Consider the following 23,215-nt stretch of genomic DNA (forward strand, 5'->3'; position numbering starts at 1 on the left):
TTTCAGCAATCTTAACATGTGTAAATATTTGTATCAACATAAGATTCAACAACAGACAAACTGAACAAGTTCCACAGACATGTGACTAACAGAAATTGAATAATGGGTCTAAGAACAAAGTGGGAGGGGGGTCAAAATCAAAAGTAACAGTCAGTATCTGGTGTGGCCACCAGCTGCATTAAGTACTGCAGTCCATCTCCTTCTCATGGACTGCACCAGATTTGCCAGTTCTTGCTGTGAGATGTTACCCCACTCTTCCACCAAAGCACCTGCAAATTCCCGGACATTTCTGGGGAGGAATGGCCCTAGCTCTCACCCTCCAATCCAACAGGTCCCAGACGTGCTCAATGGGATTGAGATCTATCTCGTCGCTGGCCATGGCAGAACACTGACATTCCTGTCTTGCAGGAAATCAAGCACAGAATGAGCAGTGTGGCTGGTGGCATTGTCATGCTGGAGGGTCATGTCAGGATGAGCCTGCAGGAAGGGTACCACATGAGGGAGGAGGATGTCTTCCCTGTAACGCACAGCTGCAACGACAAGCTCAGTCCGATGATGCTGTGACACACCGCCCCAGACCATGGCGGACCCTCCACATCCAAATAGAGACGTGTATTCCTACAACAACTGCAACATCATACGACAACAACAAGCCCTGGTTCTCAAAATAACTATCTTTACTACATAAGGAAAATAACTCCGTAAAATATGAACTTCAAATCAGACAAATATGAACCGTGCTCTGCAATTAGGAAGGCCAAAACAAACCACATAAAAACTAGAAGCACAATTCACTGCCAATGACTCCAGATCAGTCTAGAAAAGCTTACAAATTGCAAAAAAAACCTCCTCCTTCAAATGAGCACCCCTCCCAGAAAAAACTCAATGTGTTGTATGTGCGGTTTGAGGAAACGAGCGCACAGACACTCAACCCCCCACTTCAGGTATCTCCCCTCCCACCAGCATTCACCATAAAGGAGGTTGAGGTCAGAACTGTTTTCAAAAAGCAAAACATAAGGAAAGCAGAAGGGCCGGATCAATTCGCCCAGCCGTGCTCCACCACTGTGCAGAACAACTGGCTCCAGTGTTCACCGGCATTTTTAACACTTCCTTATGCCAGTGTGCAGTACCACAGTGTTTTAAAGTATCCTTCCTTCTTTATGTCCCCAAATCACCCAAAACAACCTAACTCAACGACTTCAGAACAGTCGCCCTGACATCTGTGGCCATGAAAGCATTTGAAAGCCTAGTCCTGGCCTACTTAAAACCATGCACATCCCCATTGATGGATCCACTCATTTGCCTACAGAGCTAATAGGTCTGTTGAAGATGCTGTCAACACAGCACTCCACTGCACACTGCAATCCCTAGAGACACCTAACACTTACTCACGCATCCTGTTCATAGACTGTAGCTCGCCTTTCAATACCATCAATTCCCACAAACTATTCACTAAGCTGTAGGACTTCAAGTAACAAGCCATTACCAGACAACTACCAGCAAACAATATTTGCCAACACTAGGAGGAAACAGAAAAGTCAGAGCACACCATCTTCTCATGAATGACCGAAGACTGTTTCCTCCATGCTTATTGGCATAGCATTTGCTCGGTCACACAAATTATCTCTCACTGTATAAAATGTAAATGTGTGTGTGCAAGCATGCATGCGTGCGTACGTATGTTTGTGGGTTGTTCAAACACAACCTTTTTCCTGGTGCCAAAGACTAATAGAGCTAGTTGTGTATTTGTAGGTTGGGCCAAACATGAGGGCAGCAAACTCTGTCTGCACACATACACGCACACACACACACACACAAACAAAGGAAATTGTGCCAACAAGTCGACCTTCCGTCAAACATGAATGAAAAAGCAGCCTTTCTTTGGCAGAAAAACGTGTGATTAGTTGCTCACACTCACAGGCCTTTCAAAAGTCCAGCCTTGAAAAAAATATATACTATCAAATACATTTTTTCCAAGCTTTGGCAAAATAATCTCAGTAGCATCTTGAAATCCCTGGAAAACTCTTATTTTCCAGTGAAGATGAAAACATTGGTAGTTCAGACGCACAGCACACCTGCGAATGAATTTAGTGCATAAGCCGCACAGTACGGAAGTCTGTCACTGCTCAGTTTTTTTGTCACCTTTTCAGAGAGGTGTATTGTGGGAGAGAAACCCTATGTCTCTGTGTTTCGTCAACTGAGGTAGAGTTAATGGAAAATAGCAGGAGGCATACCGAAAGTCAGTGGGATGAATGTTAAAAGCCACAATAGCCAAATACTTCTCGTTGGTGTAATAGAAATGTGCTGAACCAATGTTTAGCAAAGCCTTTTGCTTTAAAACTACATCCATGGGCATGGAAGAATTGGAGGGTGGTTGGATACTGGACTATCCACTAAAATATTATCCTTTGTCTTACAGTCAAGAATAGGAGAAAAGGTTCAACCTAGAATGCCATGTGAAACAGATAAAACACATTCTAATGAAAAATACTTTGACTAGATTTTGCCCATCACTGCTTCACCAAAACATGTCTAACTATCTAATAATAATACAATGGCTGTAGATTATACTGTCACGCCCTGGCCATAGAGGCTTTCAATTCTCTATTTTGGTTAGGCCAGGGTGTGACTAGGGTGGGCATTCTATGTTATTTTTTCTATGTTTTTGTGTTTCTTTGTTTTTTGGCGTACGGTTCTCAATCAGGGACAGCTGTCTGTCGTTGTCTCTGATTAAGAACCATACTAATGTAGCCTTTTCCCACCTGTGTTTTGTGGGTAATTATTTTTCAGTTTGTGGCACCTCGGTTGGGTCATGTTCTTTGCTGTTTACCTGTTTGTTTTTTGGTTGTTTCGGTTTCACTTTCATTAAAAGATGTGGAACTACATGCACGCTGCGCCTTGGTCGATTTATGACAGGGAGTTTGAGGATTGCGAGCGTGACATATACACTGAGTATACCAAATATTAGGAACACCCCCACCCCCCCTTTGCCCTCAGAACAGCCTCAATTCATCGGGCGATGGAATCTACAAGGTGCCAAAAGCGTTCCACAGGGGTAATGGCCCATGTTGACTCCAGTGTCAAGTTAGCTGGATGTCTTTTGGGTGGTGGACCATTTTTGATACACATGGGAAACTGTTGAGTGCAGCGTTGCAGTTCCTGGCACCTACTACAATTCCCCATTCAAAGGCACTTACATTTCTTGTCTTGCCTATTCACCCTCTGTATGGCACAAATACACAATCCATGTCTCAATTGTCCGAAGGTTTAAAAATGCATTTTTAACATGTCCCCTCCCCTTCATCTACACAGATTGAAGTAGATTTAACAAGTTACATCAATAAGGGATCATACTGTAACTTTCACCTGGATTCACCTGGTCAGTATATGTAATAGAAAGAGTAGGTGTTCCGATTGTTTGTATACTCAGCGTATATTTTCAAGTGAAACATTTGCCACAAAAATCAGGTTTCTGCCCCTTTATCCCTAAGCACTGGTTTTGTATTGAGAACCTGTTGCCCAGTTGCCTGAAATTGACATAAAAACACATGTGAACTACTAAAACACATGAAAAGCAGGCCATTCTCTTAGCCTCTCACAGTATCACACAGAGGGTCTGCTGCATCTACCCACTCCGCTGACAGTCATGTAATTACAGAGGCAAGATCAGGCCACTCTCATAATTACACAGTCACACTGGACACGGCCAGCCTGCTGTGAAACACACAAACACATGCAACCACACTCCTACACACACACACCCTGTCACTTAATTCTGTGTGATGGACAGGCCAGTGGGTGCAGCCAGGAGAGGGAGGGTGGGGTGGGTGGGTGGGAGGGCAGTGAAAACAGACACCAGGGTCCCCCACCCAGGTCCCGACTCATGAAAGGGGTAAAAGTTCAGGATGGGGGTAGAGATAATGATACAGGCACCATAGAGCAAATCTCCCTCTCCACCACACCTTTTCAGATTGAGTGATTGACAACTATGACATGGTTTACATAGTAGGGGATGATCTCTTTGAGTAAATACATTTGAATTACAGCACCCCTTTTAATTTGAACGAAACCTGCCACATTTGTCCATTGTTGAAGTGCTCAGAAAGGTGCTCAAAGTTGAATGATTTTGCATACCATGAGACATCTATGTCTTCATCACCGTAAACATTCAATTGATATAATTTCAAAGCTTACTTTTATTGATTTTATTTTTTATAAACTTCACTGGTTTTAATACCTGAGCCAATAAGGTGAAAAATCTGTTTAATGTGCCCTTAAGCAAGGCACTTAACCCTAATTTGCTCCAGGTGCGCTGTACCAATATGGCTGACCCAATATAAACAATACATTTCACTGCACCAATCTGGCGTATGTGACATTACACACTTGTACTGTACATGCATGAAATAGTGTAAAACAATTAAAAGCCAGGTCTCAAATAGCCGTCTGTCTCTTTTAATAGCCGGCCACCCCACACATTTCAGCAAATAAACGCTTGTTTCAAATAAACCCAGGTCTAAATGAATTGTTTACAAGGTTACCATGGATTACCATGAATTGTTTGTAAGGTTTAATGTTTGTATTGTTACATAATTCAATAATGACTCTGAAAAAATGATGGCAATCTGTTTTTATCGCCAGTAAGAAACTGCTAACCTTTGGCTGCAAACAGCGGAATACTTCTAGCTAGCTGGACAGCATAAAAACAGTCAACAACTTTGGGAGTACAGACCCCAAGAAATCAGTAGATTTCTGGTGAAAATGCACAGTTAAAGAGATGAATAATCATTCTGTCGAGGAAGTTATCTCGAAATAGAGGCATACTAAGAGAAAAGAAACGTGACATAGTGTGTAAATGATAACACACTGCAGGAAATGAAGAAATTGATAAAAACGCTGGAAGTGAATGCTGGAATTAAACAATTAACTATGCAAATGAGCAAAAGCTGTGTGCATTAAGGAGATAGATGCCTGGCTCAAATAGAAGCCTGTCTCTAATAAGTGCCTGTTATCTCCAGTGATTTAAGCAAATGCACACCTGGGCTATTAATTTAAGTTTTACAGTAGGGCAAATATAAGTACCCACCCAATTATTATTATTTTCGGTTAAAAAGGAGTCCATTCGATATGATGCTTTTGTAGTATACAATTATATTTATAGTTACCACCTAGCCATATAGGAACTCATATCCCCAGGCAATCGGAGATCAATAATATCTGGCCTTAGCCCTAGATAAGGTTGCTTCTCGGTCTACTCTTGAAAGTGACACCACCACTAAAGCTAGACACAGAATAGCTTATCAGTGAGTTTTCTTTCACAAAGAGGGTATTTTAATAACGACACATAGAAGAGGTGACCTGCCCTTGAGCCTGACACTTTGACCTGTCATTTCCCCATAATGCCTGTAAGCTCAGCTTCACACAGATGCTGTCAACTCATAGTTCAAAACAGTTTCAGCCAAAATAACATTTCATTTCAATTCAGGAATTAAACTGGAATTTCAGTTTACTTCCTAAATTTAAATGGAATTGAGCGCAACACTGGTCACAACTAGTCTGGACTTTCAACCTTCACATATACTGTACTAAAACAAGACTTGACTAAGCTAGAGTAGATTGGACTAGATTTGAGATAGAGGAGTTTAAAAGGGAACACTGATCTACATTGCCTATCTGAGACATTTGTGATGAGTATTCCTGTTCTGGTTTGAACACAAAAATATGTGAGATGCTATTGGGGCAATGTTAGCATGAATGCCTCATAATTAAACACAACTGCTAATATGTAGCCACACCTTGGATAGAAGTTAGGCTCTCGGGAAGCAATGAATACCGTTGAAACTGCTTGTTTGTTTTGCTTAGGTGGCAAGAATGGTGTCAGTGACCACACCCTATGGCTAAGCCAGCAGGAATTACCAGATGTGTTGTCACTGCACAGCTGAGTATGTCACTCAAATTACTAGCATCGCTATTGGGACACTCCAATAACCATTATAACTGCCCCCCCCTAAACAGTATCAGCCTCAGGTGGAAGCAGTGAGGATTCAAGTACAGTAGCTAATGAATACTATGCTCTGACGGTTAGCAGATAGGGTCTATGTGGATGGTACTGAGGTGATTTTGGCCCGCATGGTTTGGAATTGATCAGAGGGTTTTAAGCAGATCTGACTAGGTCAGTCCTGAAACAGAGGCGCTCATCCACTGAGGACTACAGTACCCATGAACCATCAACGTTTAAAATGTACATGACCTATAGACAATGCTGTCACACACTGAACTACACAGAGAGTAAAATACACATACACTCTAAGAGAAATGTGAGCTCAATAACCCTAGAAGCAGCACTGTTAAAAATATATATTTTTAAACAATACTGCCTTCATGATTCAGGCACAAACACAAATGTACCGTTGTTCTGAGAAATTCAGACATATTGCTGTACAAATAACCAAGGACAACACTGAGTCCCCTATTCACTAACCCATGACAAAAGGTCTTTAGAAAACAAAAAAAACAACACTGCCTGAAAGAAATGCCTTCACTAAACAACCCACAATGAATTCTGCTGGTGAAATGCAATTAGACAAAACTCATTCATTCAATCATTTCCAAACTAAATTTTTATTTTTTATTTTATTTATTTTGCTCCTTTGCACCACAAACTTTTTATTTCTACTTTGCACATTCTTCCACTGCAAATCTACCATTCCAGTGTTTTACTTGCTATATTGTATTTACTTTGCCACCATGGCCTTTTTTTGCCTTTACCTCCCTTATCTCACCTCATTTGCTCACATCGTACTGTATATAGACTTGTTTCTACTGTATTATTTACTGTATGTTTGTTTTACTCCATGTGTAACTCTGTGTCGTTTTGTGTGTCGAACTGTTTTGCTTGATCTTGGCCAGGTCGCAATTGTAAATGAGAACTTGTTCTCAACTTGCCTACCTGGTTAAATAAAGGTGAAATAAATAAATAAATACAATGTAAAATGTGAAGATATTGGTATAGGTACACCCTGTTGTCAGTCAGCCTGACAACTACAGTTTGTTTTAGTGTATGACTTTGGCTCTAGGGTGCCATAGTTCACTCCCATGTTCAAACAACAACAAGCCGTGAGGTCATAGTTGGGTAAAGTAACTGAACGGTTCGACAATGAGTGGCAGCCGGCAGGTGACTGAACATCCCACGACACTTTTACCCACATGTGAACTCGCTGTTTTCTGAGTTTTAATAATACACGAACACAAAAGCACAAACAGTGCTTACAAAAACAGTCCCACAGGTCTCTGCTGCAGCCCCCCATTCAAAATATTCAAAATACCAGGCCTCACCAAAAGCTTCAGTCACAAGCTCCCTTCCAGTGTCAGTGTCACTTGAAGCTTTTAGTCGGCACACAACTGCTAAAGGCTACTAGTCAGGGAGAGCGATGACAAGCAGCCACGCTCTTCCACTACTCCACTCACCAGGTTTCCCCTCCTCCCTGTCCGACTTCATCCCCTCCTCACAGAAGACTTTCCCCAAAGATTCCACTGTCAGGTCTGGGCTGGGAATCTCACAATAGACAACAGGGGAATCTGAACAACACTCCTCAGGCAAAAACCACTCTTCTTCCACTGCACTGTGTCCAGGAAATCAGGAAATACTTCCAGAGATTGTCCCTCCCTCTCTCTTTCTCTTGCTCTCTCTCTTTCTGTACCTGTTCTAAGAGACTCCCACAGGTTTAGAATTACATATTCCATTCCTCCCCTCCCCCTCTGTTCCAATGCTTCACTGGGGGGTGGCGCTAACTAGAGCTGTCACTATTTTCCCACACTACTCCAACACACACACACACACACACACACACACACACACACACACACACACACACACACACACACACACACACACACACACACACACACACACACACACACACACACACACACACACACACACACACACACACACACACACACACACACACACACACACACACACGTTAGGGGAGGAGTAATGGCAAGGTGCGGTCTTGTAGTAGGCAGGTGAGAGCGTCAATGTGTGTGTCCTCTCACGCAGGTTGGCCAGGAAATGTAGCTCAATTAAAACAGAGCGGGTCTAGAAGTTGCTCTCAAGAACCCAAGGCATTAATAATGCATTATGCCTTATCCCAAGGGTTCTCATCTATAAGCACTGCCTACCGGTGGGACCATGTGAACTACAATCCCAATGCTCTGTTTTAACATTTAGAAACTATGTGGTTTTTGAAACATATGGAACTTATCTTATTTCTTTGTTTATTTTAAATAAATAAAAATAGGGGGTAGATCAGCTTTAATATTGCAGGTAGATTGTAGCTTCCATCAGTGTAAGTGCATCATTTCCAATCCCCAAAATATATTTTTGTAAACACACACACACACACACACACACACACACACACACACACACACACACACACACACACACACACACACACACACACACACACACACACACACACACACACACACACACACACACACACACACACACACACACACACACACACACAATTTATATATATACTAACATATAGTACCAGTCCAAAGTTTGGACACACTTACTCATTCCAGGGTTTTTCTTTATTTTTTACTATTTGTAGAATAATAGTGACAACATCAAAATGATGAAATAACACATATGGAACCGTGAAGTAACCAAAAAAAGTGCATAGGCGTACAAAGACCCATTATCAGCAACCGTCACTCCTGTGTTCCAATGGCACGTTGTGTTAGCTAATCCAAGTTTATATTTTTAAAAGGCTAATTGATCATTAGAAGACCCTTTTGCAATTATGTTCGCACAGCTGAAGACTGTTGTTCTGATTAAAGAAGCAATAGAACTGGCCTTCTTTAGACTAGCTGAGAATCTGGAGCATCGGCATTTGTGGGTTCGATTACAGGCTCAAAATGGCCAGAAACAAAGCACTTTCTTCCGGAACTTGTCAGTCTATTCTTGTTCTGAGAAATGAAGGCTATTCCATGTGAGAAATTGCCAAGAAACTGAAGATCTCGTACAATGCCATGTACTACTCCCTTCACAGAACAGCGCAAACTGTCTCTAACCAGAATAAAAAGAGGAATGGAGGCCCCGGTGCACAACTGAGCAAGAGGACAAGTACATTAGAGGTACTTTGTCACCGACAATGAAGAGACAGTCTATAGGGAGGAGGTCAGAGACCTGGCCGGGTGGTGCCAGAATAACATCCTATCCCTCAACGTAACCAAGACTAAGGAGATGATTGTGGAATACAGGAAAAGGAGGACCGAGTACGCCCCATTCTCATCGACGGGGCTGTAGTGGAGCAGGTTGAGAGCTTCAAGTTCCTTGGTGCCCACATCACCAACAAACTAGAATGGTCCAAACACACCAAGATAGTCGTGAAGAGGGCACGACAAAGCCTATTCACCCTCAGGAAACTAAAAAGATTTGACATGGGTCCTGATATCCTCAAAAGGATCTACAGCTGCAACACAGAGTGCATCCTGAGGGGTTGCATCACTGCCTGGTACGGCAATTGCTCGGCCGTCTACCGCAAGGCACTACAGAGGGTATTGCGTACGGCCCAGTACATCACGGGGGCTAAGCTGCCTGCCGTTCAGGACCTCTACAGGCGGTGTCAGAGGAAGGCCATAAAAATGGTCAAAGACCCCACCCACCCCAGTCATAGACTACCGCATGGCAAGCAGTACCAGTGTGCCAAGTCTAGGACAAAAATGCTTCTCAAGTTTTTACCCCCAAGCCATACAACTCCTGAACAGGTAATCAAATGGCTACCCGGACTATTTGCACTGTGTGCCGCCCCCAACCCCTCTTTTACGCTGCTGCTACTCTCTTTTCATCATATATGCATAGTCACTTTAACCATATCTACATGTACATACAGTACTACCTCAATCAGCCTGACTAACTGGTGTCTGAATGTAGCCTTGCTACTTTTATAGCCTCACTACTGTTTTTCGCTGTCTTTTTAATGTTGTTTTAATTTATTTACTTACCTATTGTTCACCTCATACCTTTTTGCACTATTGGTTAGAGCCTGTAAGTAAGCATTTCACTGTAAGGTCTCCCCACCTGTTGTATTCAGCGCACGTGACAAATAAACTTGGATTTGATTAGAGTGTCTAGTTTGAGAAACAGATACCTCAACTGGCAGCTTCATTAAATAGTACACGCAAAACACCAGTCTCAATGTCAACACTGAAGAGGTGACTCTGGGATGCTGGCCTTCTAAGTGACCCCAAACTTTTGAAAGGTAATGTAAATCTCACTAGGTCAGGAAGGGAATTTATCTTTCATATCAGCAAGAAATAATCTTTCAAATAAAAAATACACACTTCTGCAGAAGGTTTTTAAAGATCCATAAGGCTGTTTGCCTCTAGCTGACAAAATACCTCTCCGCTACACTTCCTGACCAGTTACTCTAATGGCGTTCGAGCCAGTGTTTCAAGCATGCTAGATAGCTAATTAGCACAGGTGGTCGTCTATGTCTTCCGTCAGACATGTCAGATCTGCGTCTAGCTCCAAGGAAACTTTGCAGTATTTTGTTTGTTTTTATTTCTTACATTATTAGTCCAGAAAGTTTGTGTTATTACATACAGCTGGAAATAACTTTTGGATATCAGAGCGACGGTAACTCACCAGTATTAAACCAGGAATACGACTTTCCCGAATTGTATCCTTACTTCGTACCCCCCAGGGCAATTGAACTTATCCTAGAGGCTTCTCCAAGGCACCGCCGGCGGAGAAGAGGTAATCGGAGTGGACTTAGTCCGACTCAGGAGGCTTGTACACCATCCACCACTTCCGAGTATATTACCCGCTAGTGTTCAGTCTCTGGAATATAAAGTAGACGACCTCAGGGCGAGGATCTCCTTCCAGAGAGACATCAGGTACTGTAACATACTCTGTTTCACGGTATCATGGCTCTCTCAGAGTATTGTACCCCTCCATACAGCCAACCAGGTTCTCAGTGCATCGCGCAGACAAGAATAAAGAAATCTCCGGGAAGAAGAAAGGCGGGAGTGTATGTTTCATGATTAACTACTCATGGTGTGATTGTGATAAACTACAGAAGCTCAAGGCATTTTGTTCACCCAACCTAGAATTCCTCACAATAAATGCAGTATTACCTCTCAAGACAATTCTCATCGGTTATAGTCACAGCCATGTATATTTCCCTCAAGCCGATACCACGACGGCCCTCAAAGAACTACACTAGACTTTGTGCAAACTGGAAACCACATATCCTGAGGCCGCATTTATTGTAGCTGGGGATTTAACAAAGCAAATTTTGAGGAAAATGCTTCTGAAGTTTGATCAACACATTGACTGTAGTACTCGTGCTGCTAAAACACTCGACCACTGCTACTCCAATTTCCGAGATGCCTACAAGGCCCTCACCCGCCCCCCCTTTGGCAAATCAAATCATGACTCCATTTTCCTCATTCCTTCTTATAGGCAGAAACTCAAACAGGAAGTGCTCATGCTAAGGTCTATTCAACGCTGGTCTGACCAATCGGGATCCATGCTTCAAGATTGTTTTGATCACGCGGACTGGGATATGTTCCAGGTAGCCTCTGAGAATAACATTGACGTATACACTGACACGATGACTGAGTTAATCAAGTGTATAGCGGATGTTGTTCCCACAGTAACTATTAAAACCTACCCAAATCGGAAACCGTGGATAGATGACAGCATTCGCGCAAAACAGGAAGCGATTCCACCTTAGACCACTAGAGTGTTGGTTTAGCAGTATGCTTAGGGTCATTGTCCTGCTGGAAGGTGAACCTCCGTCCCAGTCTCACATCTCTGGAAGACTGAAACAGGTTTCCCTCAAGATTTTCCCTGTATTTCGCTGTGGGGATGGTTTTCTCGGGGTGTTTGAGACGTGTTGGATTTGCGCCAGAAACAGCATTTTCCTTGATGGCCAAAAAGCTACATTTTGGTCTTATTTGAGTCCCTACGTCCATATGTTTGGGGTGAACACCAAACGTGTTTGCTTATTTATTTCTTTAAGCAATGTTTTTTTCTTCTGGCCACTCTTCCGTAAAGCCCAGCTCTGTGGAGTGTATGGCTTAAAGTGGTTTTATGGACAGGTACTCCAATCTCCGCTGTGGAGCTTTGCAGTTCCTTCAGGGTTATATTTGGTCTCTTTGTTGCCTCTCTTATTAATGCCCTCCTTGCCTGGTCTGTGAGTTTTGCTGGGCGGCCCTCTCTTGACAGGTTTGTTGCCAAGTGCCATATTCTTTCGATTTTTAAAAATGGATTTAATGGTGCTCCGTGGGACGTTCAAAGTTTTGGATATTTTTTTATAATCCAACCCTTATCTGTACTTGTCCACAACTTTGTCCCTGACCTGTTTGGAGAGATCCTTGGTCTTCAATGGTGCCGCTTGCTTGGTGGTGCCCCTTGTTTGCGGTGTTGCAGACTCTGGGGACTTTCAGAACAGGTGTATATATACTGAGATCATGTGACAGATAATGTGACACTTAGATTACACACAGGTGGACTTTAACTAATTACGTCACTTCTGAAGGTAATTGGTTGCACCATATCTTATTTAGGGGCTTCATAGCAAAGGGGGTGAATACATATGCATGCATCACTTTTTTTGTATTTTTTTAAATATATATTCTGAAACAAGTAATTTCACTTCACCAATTTGGACTATTTTGTGTATGTCCATAACACAAAATCCAAATTAAAAAATTAATTTAAATGAAACAGGTTGTAATAAAACAAAATAGGAAAAACACCAAGGGGGATGAATACTTTTGCAAGGCACTGTACAGGGAGTACCGGTACAGAGTCAATGTGCGGAGGCACCGGTTAGTCGAGGTAATTGAGGTAACATGTACATGTAGGTAGAGTTATTAAAGTGACTATGCATAGATAATAACAGAGAGTAGCAGCAGCTTAAAAGGGGGGGGCAATGCAAATAATCTTGGTAGCCATTTAATTAGATCAGGAGTCTTATGGCTTGTAGATAGAAGCTGTTTAGAAGCCTCTTGGATCTAGACCTGGTGCTCCGGTACCGCTTGCCATGTGGTAGCAGAGAGAACAGTCCATGACTAGGGTGGCTGGAGTCTGACAATTTTTATGGCCTTCCTCTGACACCGCCTGGTATAGAGGTTCTGGATGCAGGAAGCTCGGCTCCAGTGATGTACTAGGCCGTACGCACTACCCTCTGTAGTGCCTTGCGGTCAGAGATTGAGCAGTTGCCATACCATGCAGTGATGCAACCCATCAGGATGTTCTCGATGGTGCAGCTGTAGAACCTTTTAAGGATCTGTGGACCCATGCTAAATCTTTTCAGGCTTCTGAAGGGGAATAGGCTTTGTCGTGCCCTCTTCACGACTGTCCTGGTGTGCTTGGACCCTGTTTGTTGGTGATGTGGACGACAAGGAACTTGAAGCTCTCAACCTGCTCCACTACAGCCCCGTCGATGAGAATGGGGGCGTGCTCGGTCCTCCTTTTCCTGTAGTCCACAATCATCTCCTTAGTCTTGATCGCATTGAGGGAGAGGTTGTTGCCCTTGCACCATAAGGCCAGGTCTCTGACCTTTCCCTACAGGCTGTCCCGTTGTTGTCTGTGATCAGGCACTGTTATGTCATCAGCAAACTTAATGATGGTGTTGGAGTTGTGCCTGGCCATGCAGTCATGAGTGAACAGGGAGTACAGGAGGGGACCGCGCACGTACCCGAGGGGCCCCCGTGTTGAGGATCAGCGTGGGGTATGTGTTGTTACATACCCTTACCACCTGGGGGCGGCACGTCAGGAAGTCCAGGATCCAGTTGCAGAGGGAGGTGTTTAGTCCCAGGATCCTTGGCTTAGTGATGAGCTATGAGGGCACTATGGTGTTGAATGCTGAGTTGTAGTCAATGAATACATTCTCACATAGGTGTTCCTTTTGTCCAGATGTGAAAGGGCAGTGTGGAGTGCAATAAAGATTGCATCATCTGTGGATCTGTTGGGGCGGTATGCAAATTGGAGTAGGTCTAGGGTTTCTGGGACAATGGTGTTGATGTGGGTGCTCAAGCTAAATACTTTCTAAACACATGCGTTCCTTATCTTTCCAAAAACGTACCAAAAGTATGCATGTTAAAGTTCGGAGCGAGCGTCGATACCTTCATGTATAGATGCTAAAGGTAGTTAAAGTCTATGAAGTCTACCAGATGCCAGTTTGCCAGCTGCTACTGCTAGTGCCACTGAATTAGTTTAAAATATTGATGGGAGACTGTTACAGAGGAGTGTAAATGCTTTTTTAGGCTGGATCATATTCTTGTACTGTATTGTTGTATGTTTTAATTCTGTAATGTATTGATTGTTGCTGCCTTCTTGGCCAGATCTCCCTTGAAAAAGAGACTCTGGGTCTCAATGGGCTTTTCCTGGTTAAATAAAAGGTTAAATAAACAAATAATACAGCTCTAATACACACACACACACACACACACACACTGCTCACATAATGGCCAATATTGGACGCAAGTGTGCTCAGCTAGGCGACTTTGGATCAATATGAAGCAGTGAGCCTTAAGAGATGTACACTCACAAATCTACAGTAGATTAGTGGTTCAACAACAGTAATTATAGGACATCACTAAAGGATTTACACAGGATAGCTTATTCAAACAGTAATGAAATACTATACAGACTAGCTGAACATGTGTAGTCCCCCATTCACACACTGTACAGTCCCACCAATTGACCTCCATTGGTTTGTTTTCATACCGCCAAAATGTGTGTCAGCAACACTGCATCCAGCATCCACAGAACGTGGGCCATTTGAGACCCTTTCGATGCAGGCATCTCAGCACTGCTATAAAGGAGACCCAAACCAAATAAACTGTTGTAGTGTGTTGTTGTCTGTGCATAATGGACAAAGTGAGGAAATTGAATACTGCCGGCTGAAGGGGGGGGGGGGGGGGGGGGGGTTGTTCAGCCTTGCTATCCCCCACACCTCGCCCCGCCAAGCACAACTGATATGCTACTGATTAAAGTGGAATTCATTGGAACAAATACCCGCTTTCTGGGGGACTGGGGAGGGGGATGCTCTGTGCTGATTTTACTCTGTGATAATGCCCTAGGGGGCTGAGGAGATATGGAGGAGGAATGCTAAGGCCCAGGATGTCAGACCAGCAGAGACTACCTGGATAAGAAACACACATTTCAGTTGTCCATTGCAAAACGTTTTAAGTTGCGTGCCCTGAACACAAACTGGTTGTATTATGGTTACGGGGTCTGGGCCTCAACACTGAGAATGTATTTCTAAGTAGGTCATCCTGGAAAGTGGACAGGACATACAGTGCATTTGGAAAGTATTCAGACACCTTCACTTTTTCCACATTTTGTTACGTTACAGCCTTATTCTAAAATGGATTAAATTGTTATTTTTCCTCATCAATCTACACATAATACCCCATAATGAGAAAGCAAAAACATGTTTTGAATATTTTGCAAAAAAACATTTTTTATACTGAAATATTACATTTACATTAGTATTCAGACCCTTTACTCAGTACTTTGTGGAAGCACCTTTGGCAGTGATTACAGCCTCAAATCAAAATCAAATCAAATTTATTTATATAGCCCTTCGTACATCAGCTGATATCTCAAAGTGCTGTACAGAAACCCAGCCTAAAACCCCAAACAGCAAGCAATGCAGGTGTAGATGCACGGTGGCTAGGAAAAACTCCCTAGAAAGGCCAAAACCTAGGAAGAAACCTAGAGAGGAACCAGGCTATGTGGGGTGGCCAGTCCTCTTCTGGCTGTGCCGGGTGGAGATTATAACAGAACATGGCCAAGATGTTCAAATGTTCATAAATGACCAGCATGGTCAAATAATCAAAGCTAACTTGCTAACAAGCTTGTGTGTGCAGGGCGACAGCAGAATTAAAATGAAAACATGTCTTTCCTTTTTGTAGGTAATAAATCCATTATAAAACATGATAACTATTGCATCTTTAAATAACATTGAAGAAGTTAATCCATTCTTCTCTAATAAAAAATCTCTCCCTAATTTCTGAATCCCGCTTGTAAAGTCAATAGGCTACAGTAGCCAGAGGGGGAAGGGCGTGCAGCCTTACAGGCGAACACACACTGGCAAAGATTTTCAGCTGGAAGGCAGACATTGGAATCTGTTTCTGAGTGATAGAGTGAAGGCTTTGCATAGGCACTTTGTATTGTTTTTTTGTGGGACTAAAATAATGTTATTAACCAGTTCCCATGCTTTTAAAATAATGGCTCTGTTCCGGCACAGTATATATCACTTTCGTTCCCAGGTCTGATTCAGTTCCTCAAAAAATATCAGATTTTCGGTTCTGTTCGGTTCTGTTCCCTGAACCGGTTCCAACCACTACTTTTAGTAATTTTAAGCATCTTTTAACACGGGCCTAACACCTAATAAACACTTTATACTTTTGTTTACAGTTTTAACATAGGCCAGACCCTGTTGTTACCTCAAGAAAACACTTTGGACACAACTTGCTTACCACTTTTTCCTTGTGGTTTATTCCTTCACAAACTCTATGAAATCATGAGCTTTTCCTAAATATTTGGTCAAATGATACATTTTGTGTATGGTTTCCTAAAAAAACAACAGTGGCTCAACTTACCCCTTTGGCTCAACTTACCCCACTCACCCGTACCTATTCATCATGTTATGTTGCTAAAACTATTAAGATAAAGAAAGTTGCACACTCCATTTATAATCTGCCAGCAATTTAATGTGTATTTACCAACATTTTGGCATCACTGTGCCTTCCTCAGGGTAATGTCATGAATAATTGAACCAGGTTATGTAGGCACACAGTGCAATTAGTGTAACCAATGACAGTAGTTAGGTGTGTGTCATAATGATTAAGTTAATTAAAATGAATTAGTGAAACTGTTAAAAAATAGTATATGGCATATTAAATATATTATGCTATTGTTATCATATAGAAACATAATGGAATATTGTACATGCTTCTTCAAATTGTCCACATACAGGTTTGCATAGTTGGTTGAAAGAAGGGGAGCCACGGCTACACCCAAATTTGAAGGGAAAAGTCTGACTCAAAGACAAAGTAGTTATGGGATAATACCAGTTCAGTAAGTTGTAAGATGCAGTCATTGGATGGAGCTTCTGCTGAAGGAAGTGTTGCAACACCTGCAAGCCTCCAGTGTGTGGGATGTTAGTGTAATGCTCTCCACATCAAAAGTGGCCAGCAGGGTGCCCTCTGGCATCCTTCCTAAGCCCTCTATCAATGAGAGCACGTGACTAGTGTCTGCTAGTGTCTACATTTTCCTGAACAAGTCTTATGAATATATGGTGTATTACCGTACACCATATATGTCCCCCCTGTTGATGATGTTCATTATATATTAAGGTTAAACCAAAAGATTACATGTAACAAACATGAAATGCGAAATTATGTGAAATTGAATGAAACAATAATGTATGTTGATGCTAATATGATGTACAATATTCCATTATGTTTCTATATGATAACAATAGCATAATATATTTAATATGCCATATACTATTTTTTAATAGTTTCACTAATTCATTTTAATTAAGTTAATCATTATGACACACCCCTCATTACTGTCATTGGTTACACTAATTGCACTGTGTGCCTCCATAGCCTAGTTCAAATATTCATGACATTACCCTGAGGAAGGCACAGTGATGCCGAAATGTTGGTAAATATACATTAAATTGCTGGCAGATTATACACAGTGTGCGACATTCTTTATTTTGATAGTTCATTTGCCATTAGTCAGAACCTCCATACAAACTAATATTCTAGGTGTGCGCCAGCTCCATTTTTAAAAATATGTTTTAACCTGCTAAAACCATTAAGAGCATTGTGCACTATTATTGCTAGTTGCACCACCATAGACAGAGAACAGACTGTGGTAGCCTAAATGTTATCTACAAGAGCTACATAACATGCCTATAAGAGTATTGAGGTTTATCTGAATATTGAGGTTTATCTTAGCATGTTGCACTAAAATGGCTAATTCCACCACCATAGACAGAGTACAGGCTGTGGTAGCCTAGATGCTAGCTATAAGAGCTACATAACAGGTATGTAGCATATCCTACATTGAGGGTATTGAGGTTATCTTAGCATGTGACGTCAGTAGGAACACTTTCAGCTTCAGATCAGGCCCGGAAACTCATGAAGATGGATTGCTAATCAAGTCTGCTGGGCATACTAATGAAAAGGCATTTAGTTGGCATGCACCTGCAATTTACATTGTATTAAAAGGGCATCAGAATGTGCATCGGCGACCTTGTGGGGTTATGCTAGCTACTGATAACATTTCCATACACAACCTTGTGGGGTTATGCTAGCTAATGATAACATTTCCATACACAACCTTGTGGGGTTATGCTAGCTACTGATAACATTTCCATACACAACCTTGTGGGGTTATGCTAGCTAATGATAACATTTCCATACACAACCTTGTGGGGTTATGCTAGCTACTGATAACATTTCTATACACAACCTTTGTGGGGTTGTGCCCAATACTGCTAACAACATGCATTTTCATACAACCTTGTGGGGTTATGCTAGCTACTGCTAACATGTACAATCACAATGGGATGTGGTGGCTCAAGACATAAAATAGACATATTGTCATACTGTAGTAGGCCAACAATATACATTTGACTGCTTACTTGTGTGTGCAGGTGGTGTCTTCACTGTAATCTATGCACTCTGTATTCACTTTGAAGTGTCTCTAATTATGTCACATACAATTTTGGTCTCAATGAGCACATCTAGACTACAGAGGTCAGATATGAAATGAGCCTCTCTCGCCTCAGTATGTAAATATATGTAAATGTCTACATTAATTTGAAAACTGTGGCGTGGTTTCTATACTAACGGGTCCTCTCACACTGTTGAGTGCTGTTGAGGAATACTTGGGTGCAGTGGCTGGGATGGAGAGAAGAATGATACAGCATTTCCCTGTCCTTGCCCATCTGTAAGGTCAGGCTACGTAACAATTACACACACAAACACCCTCACACAAACTTACAAGCGGGCACACACATACACAATCTTTTGTAGACCTAGAGGTGATGAGCTGAGAGCACAATCCCTTGAATGAAAATCAATGCAAGCAGACAATCTTTTTTACTGCAAACTCTGTTTACACAATGACTTTACAGGACAGTAGCACTGCCAAGCCCTGCCAAGAAGATGTCAACTGAATCTCATTGTGTGTGTGTGTGTGTGTGTGTGTGCGTGTGTGACTCTAAGCATTTGTGTGTGTATGTAAATGCCCTATGTACATAGTCATTGAACATTAATCACTTTAATTATGTTTACATACTGTTATACCTACTTCATATGTGCAGTTGAAGTCGGAAGTTTACATACACCTTAGCCAAATACATTTAAACTCAGTTTTTCACAATTCCTGAAAATTTATCCTAGTAAATATTCACTGTCTTAGGCCAGTTAGGATCACCACTTTATTTTAAGAATGTGAAATGTCAGAATAATAGTAGAGAGAATGATTTATTTCAGCTTTTATTCCTTTCATCACATTCCTAGTGGGTCAGAAGTTTATATACACTCAATTAGTATTTGGTAGCATTGTATTTCAATTGCTTTACTTGGGTCAAACGTTTCAGGTAGCCTTCCACAAGCTTCCCACAATAAGTTGGTTGAATTTAGGTCAGGTAACTGAGTCAGGTTTGTAGGCCTCCTTGCTCGCACACACTTTTTCTGTTCTACCCACACATTTTATATATGATTGAGGTCAGGGCTTTGTGATGTCCACTCCAATACCTTGATTTTGTTGTCCTTAAGCCAACTTTGGAAGTATGCTTGGGGTCATTGTTCATATGAAAGACCCAACTGCAACCAAGCTTTAACTTCCTGACTGATGTCTTGAGATGTTGCTTCAATTTATCCATGTAATTTTCCTCCCTCATGAAGCCATCTATTTCGTGAAGTGCACCAGTCCTTCCTGCAGCAAAGCACTCCCACAACATGATGCTGCCACCCCCATGCTTCACGGACGGGATAGGACTCTTTGGCTTGCAAGCCTTCCCCTTTTTCCTCCAAACATAACGATGGTCATCCAAACAGTTCTATTTTTGTTTCATCAGACCAGAGAACATTTCTCCAAAAAGTACGATCTTTGTCCCCATGTGCAGTTGCAAACCGTAGTCTGGCTTTTTTATGGCGGTTTTTGAGCAGTGGCTTCTTCCTTGCTGAGCGGCCTTTAGTTTGTTAACAAGACATTTGTGGAGTGGTTGAAAAACGAGTTTTAATGACTCCAACCTAAGTGTATGTAAACTTCCGACTTCAACTGTATATACTGTATCACACTTCACCATCTGGCAGTCCGATGGATGAATCTGTGTTTGACGGGTGCCAGGAGAACGCTACCTACTCGAATACATAGTGCCAACTGTAAAGTTTGATGGAGGAGGAATAATGGTCTGGGGCTGTTTTCCATGGTTTGGGCTAGGCCCCTTAGATCCAGTGAAGGGAAATCTTAATGCTACAGCATACAATGACATTCTAGACAATTCTGCGTCTCCAATTTTGTTGGAACAGTTTGGCCCTTTCCTGTTTCAGCATGACAATGCCCCCATGCACAAAGCAAGGTCCATACAGAAATGGTTTGTCAAGATCATGGTGGAAGAACTTGACTGGCCTGCACAGAGCCCTGACCTCAACCCAATCAAACATGTTTGAAATGAACTGGGAAACCGACTGCGAGCCAGGCCTAATCACCCAACATCAGTGCCCGATATCACTAATGCTTTTGTGGTTGAATGGAAACAAGTTCCCACGGCAATGTTCCAATATCTATTGGAAAGCCTTCACAGAAGAGTGGAGGCTATTATAGCAGCAAAGGGGGGAACATCTTCATATTAACGCCAATGATTTTGGAATAAGATGTTCGATCAGCAGGTGTCCATATACTTTTGGTCATGTAGTGTATATACAGCGTCCTCGGAAAGTATTCAGACCCCTCGACTTTTTCAACATTTTATTACGTTACAGCCTTATTCTAAAATGGATTAAATAAATAAAAATCCTTAGTAATCTACATACAATACACCATAACAAAAAAGCAAAAACAGGTTTTTAATTTTTCCCGCAACCAAAAAATAAAATAAGTACCTTATTTACATTAGTATTCAGACCCTTTGCTACGGGACTCAAAATTGATCTAAGGTGCATCCTGTTTCCATTGATCATCCTTAAGATGTTTCTACAACTTGACTGGAGTCCATCTGACTTAAGTTAAATGTATTGGACATGATTTGGAAAGGCACACCTGTCTGTATAAGGTCCCACATATAGTTGACACTGTATGTCAGAGCAAAAACCAAGCTACGAGGTCAAAGGAATTGTCCGTGAAGCTCCGAGACAGGATTGTGTCGAGGCACAGATCTGGGGAAGGATACCAATACATTTCTGCAGTGTTGAAGGTCCCCAAACACACAGTGGCCACTATCATTATTCAATGGAAGAAGTTTAGAACCACGAAGACTGCCTTGATCTGGCCGCCCGGCCAAACTTAGGAATCAAGGGAGAAGGGCCTTTGTCAGGTTGGTGACCAAGAACCCGATGGTCACTCTGACAGAGCTCATCTGTGGAGATGGGAGATCCTTCCAGAAGGACAACCATCTCTGCAGCGCTCCACCAATCAGGCCTTTATGGTTGAGTGGCAAGATGGAAGCCACTCAGTAAAAGGCACATGACAGCCCACTTGGAGTTTGCTAAAAGACACCTAAAGACTCTCCGACCACGAGAAACAAGATTCTCTGGTCTGATGAAACCAAGATTGAACCATTTGGCCTCAAAGCCAAGTTTCACGTCTGGAGGAAACCTGGCACAATCCCTACGGTGAAGCATAGTGGTGGCAGCATTACGCTGTGGGGATGTTTTTCAGCTGCAGGGAGACTAGATAGGATCGAGGCAAAGATGATGTTCATCATAGAGCTTGATGGTTTTTGCAACTGTTCTCGAAGAAACCTTAAAGGTTCTTGAAATGTTCCATATTGACTGACCTTCATGTCATAAAGTAAAGATGGACTGTCATTTCACTTTGCTTATTTGAGCTGTTCTTGCCATAATATGGATGAGGTTTCTTCTGTATACTACCCCTACCTTGTCACAACACAACTGATTGGCTCAAACGCATTAACAGGGAGAAAAAAAATCCACAGATAAACTTTTAGCAAGGCACACCTGTTAATTCAAATGCATTCTAGGTGACTACCTTAAGAAGCTGGTTGAGAGAATACCAAGAGTCTGCAAAGCTGTCATCAAGGAAATGGGAGGCTACTTTGAAGAATCTCAAATATAAAATATATTTTGATTTAATTGATTGAACACTTTTTTGGTTACTACATGATTCCATATGTGTTATTTCATAGTTTTGATGTCTTCACTATTATTCTACAATGTAGAAAATAGTAAAAAAGAAAGAAAAACCCTTGAATGAGTAGGTGTGTCCAAACATTTGTCTGGTACTGTATGTGTTCCGGACTCTGACATTGCTCATTCTAATATTTCTATATTTCTAAATTATTTATTTTTATTTTGGGGATTTGTGTGTATTTTTAGGTATTACTGCACCATTGGTGCCAGGAACATAAGCATTTCACTTCACCCACAATAACATCTGCCAAATATGTGTATGCGATCAATATAATTTGATTTGCATGTGCACTGCTGTGTGTGTTCTGATCACGGCAGCTCTCAAACCTGTGGCTGGAAAACAACACGGTGGCCATCTCTTTAAAGCTTGTCTACCTGTCACCTGCACCGGCTAAATGACACTACCGTCCCCGAGGAAGGGCTTGTCAACACGTACAATGCACCTGTCAGTGGCAAACATACATCAAATCCCTCTTTACCCACTATACGTTTCTCCAACCTGGCCAAACAAACTTCTTTGAGATAAACACAGGCCTGTTTTCCTTGGTTATTTGCTCTGTGGGTAATTCCATCCTCTTGCAAAGTACGTGTCTCTTGCAAAACTGGCAACCCCACACAGTGGAATTATGGTCCAAAGTCCATCAGGCAGTATGGCTATGTGAAAACTATTCTACTAAACGGAAAAGTTACAAATAGAAATAGAAAATAAAACACTGATCTTGATTCCACCTGAAATTTGCATCTTCTAATGTGGAAGCACCATTGAATCATGTTC

General features: G+C 42.0%; 1 protein-coding gene across 4 annotated transcripts in view; it reads right to left on the reverse strand.

Annotated features, from left to right (window-relative positions):
- LOC124031876 (kazrin-A-like) overlaps positions 1-23,215 on the reverse strand; it is a 211,314-nt gene that overhangs the window by 66,236 nt on the left and 121,863 nt on the right. The window contains exon 1 of one of the 4 annotated variants that reach the window (XM_046343658.1): positions 7,468-7,738. The exons of the other annotated variants lie outside the window; for them this stretch is intronic. Within the exon in view, the coding sequence (XP_046199614.1) occupies positions 7,468-7,498 (31 nt within the window). The 5' untranslated portion in view covers positions 7,499-7,738. Of the gene's footprint in view, positions 1-7,467; positions 7,739-23,215 lie in introns of those variants that run through there. 4 annotated transcript variants of the gene reach the window in all.

Source organism: Oncorhynchus gorbuscha, linkage group LG03 (genome assembly GCF_021184085.1).
Source record: "Oncorhynchus gorbuscha isolate QuinsamMale2020 ecotype Even-year linkage group LG03, OgorEven_v1.0, whole genome shotgun sequence".
Lineage (NCBI taxonomy): Eukaryota > Metazoa > Chordata > Actinopteri > Salmoniformes > Salmonidae > Oncorhynchus > Oncorhynchus gorbuscha.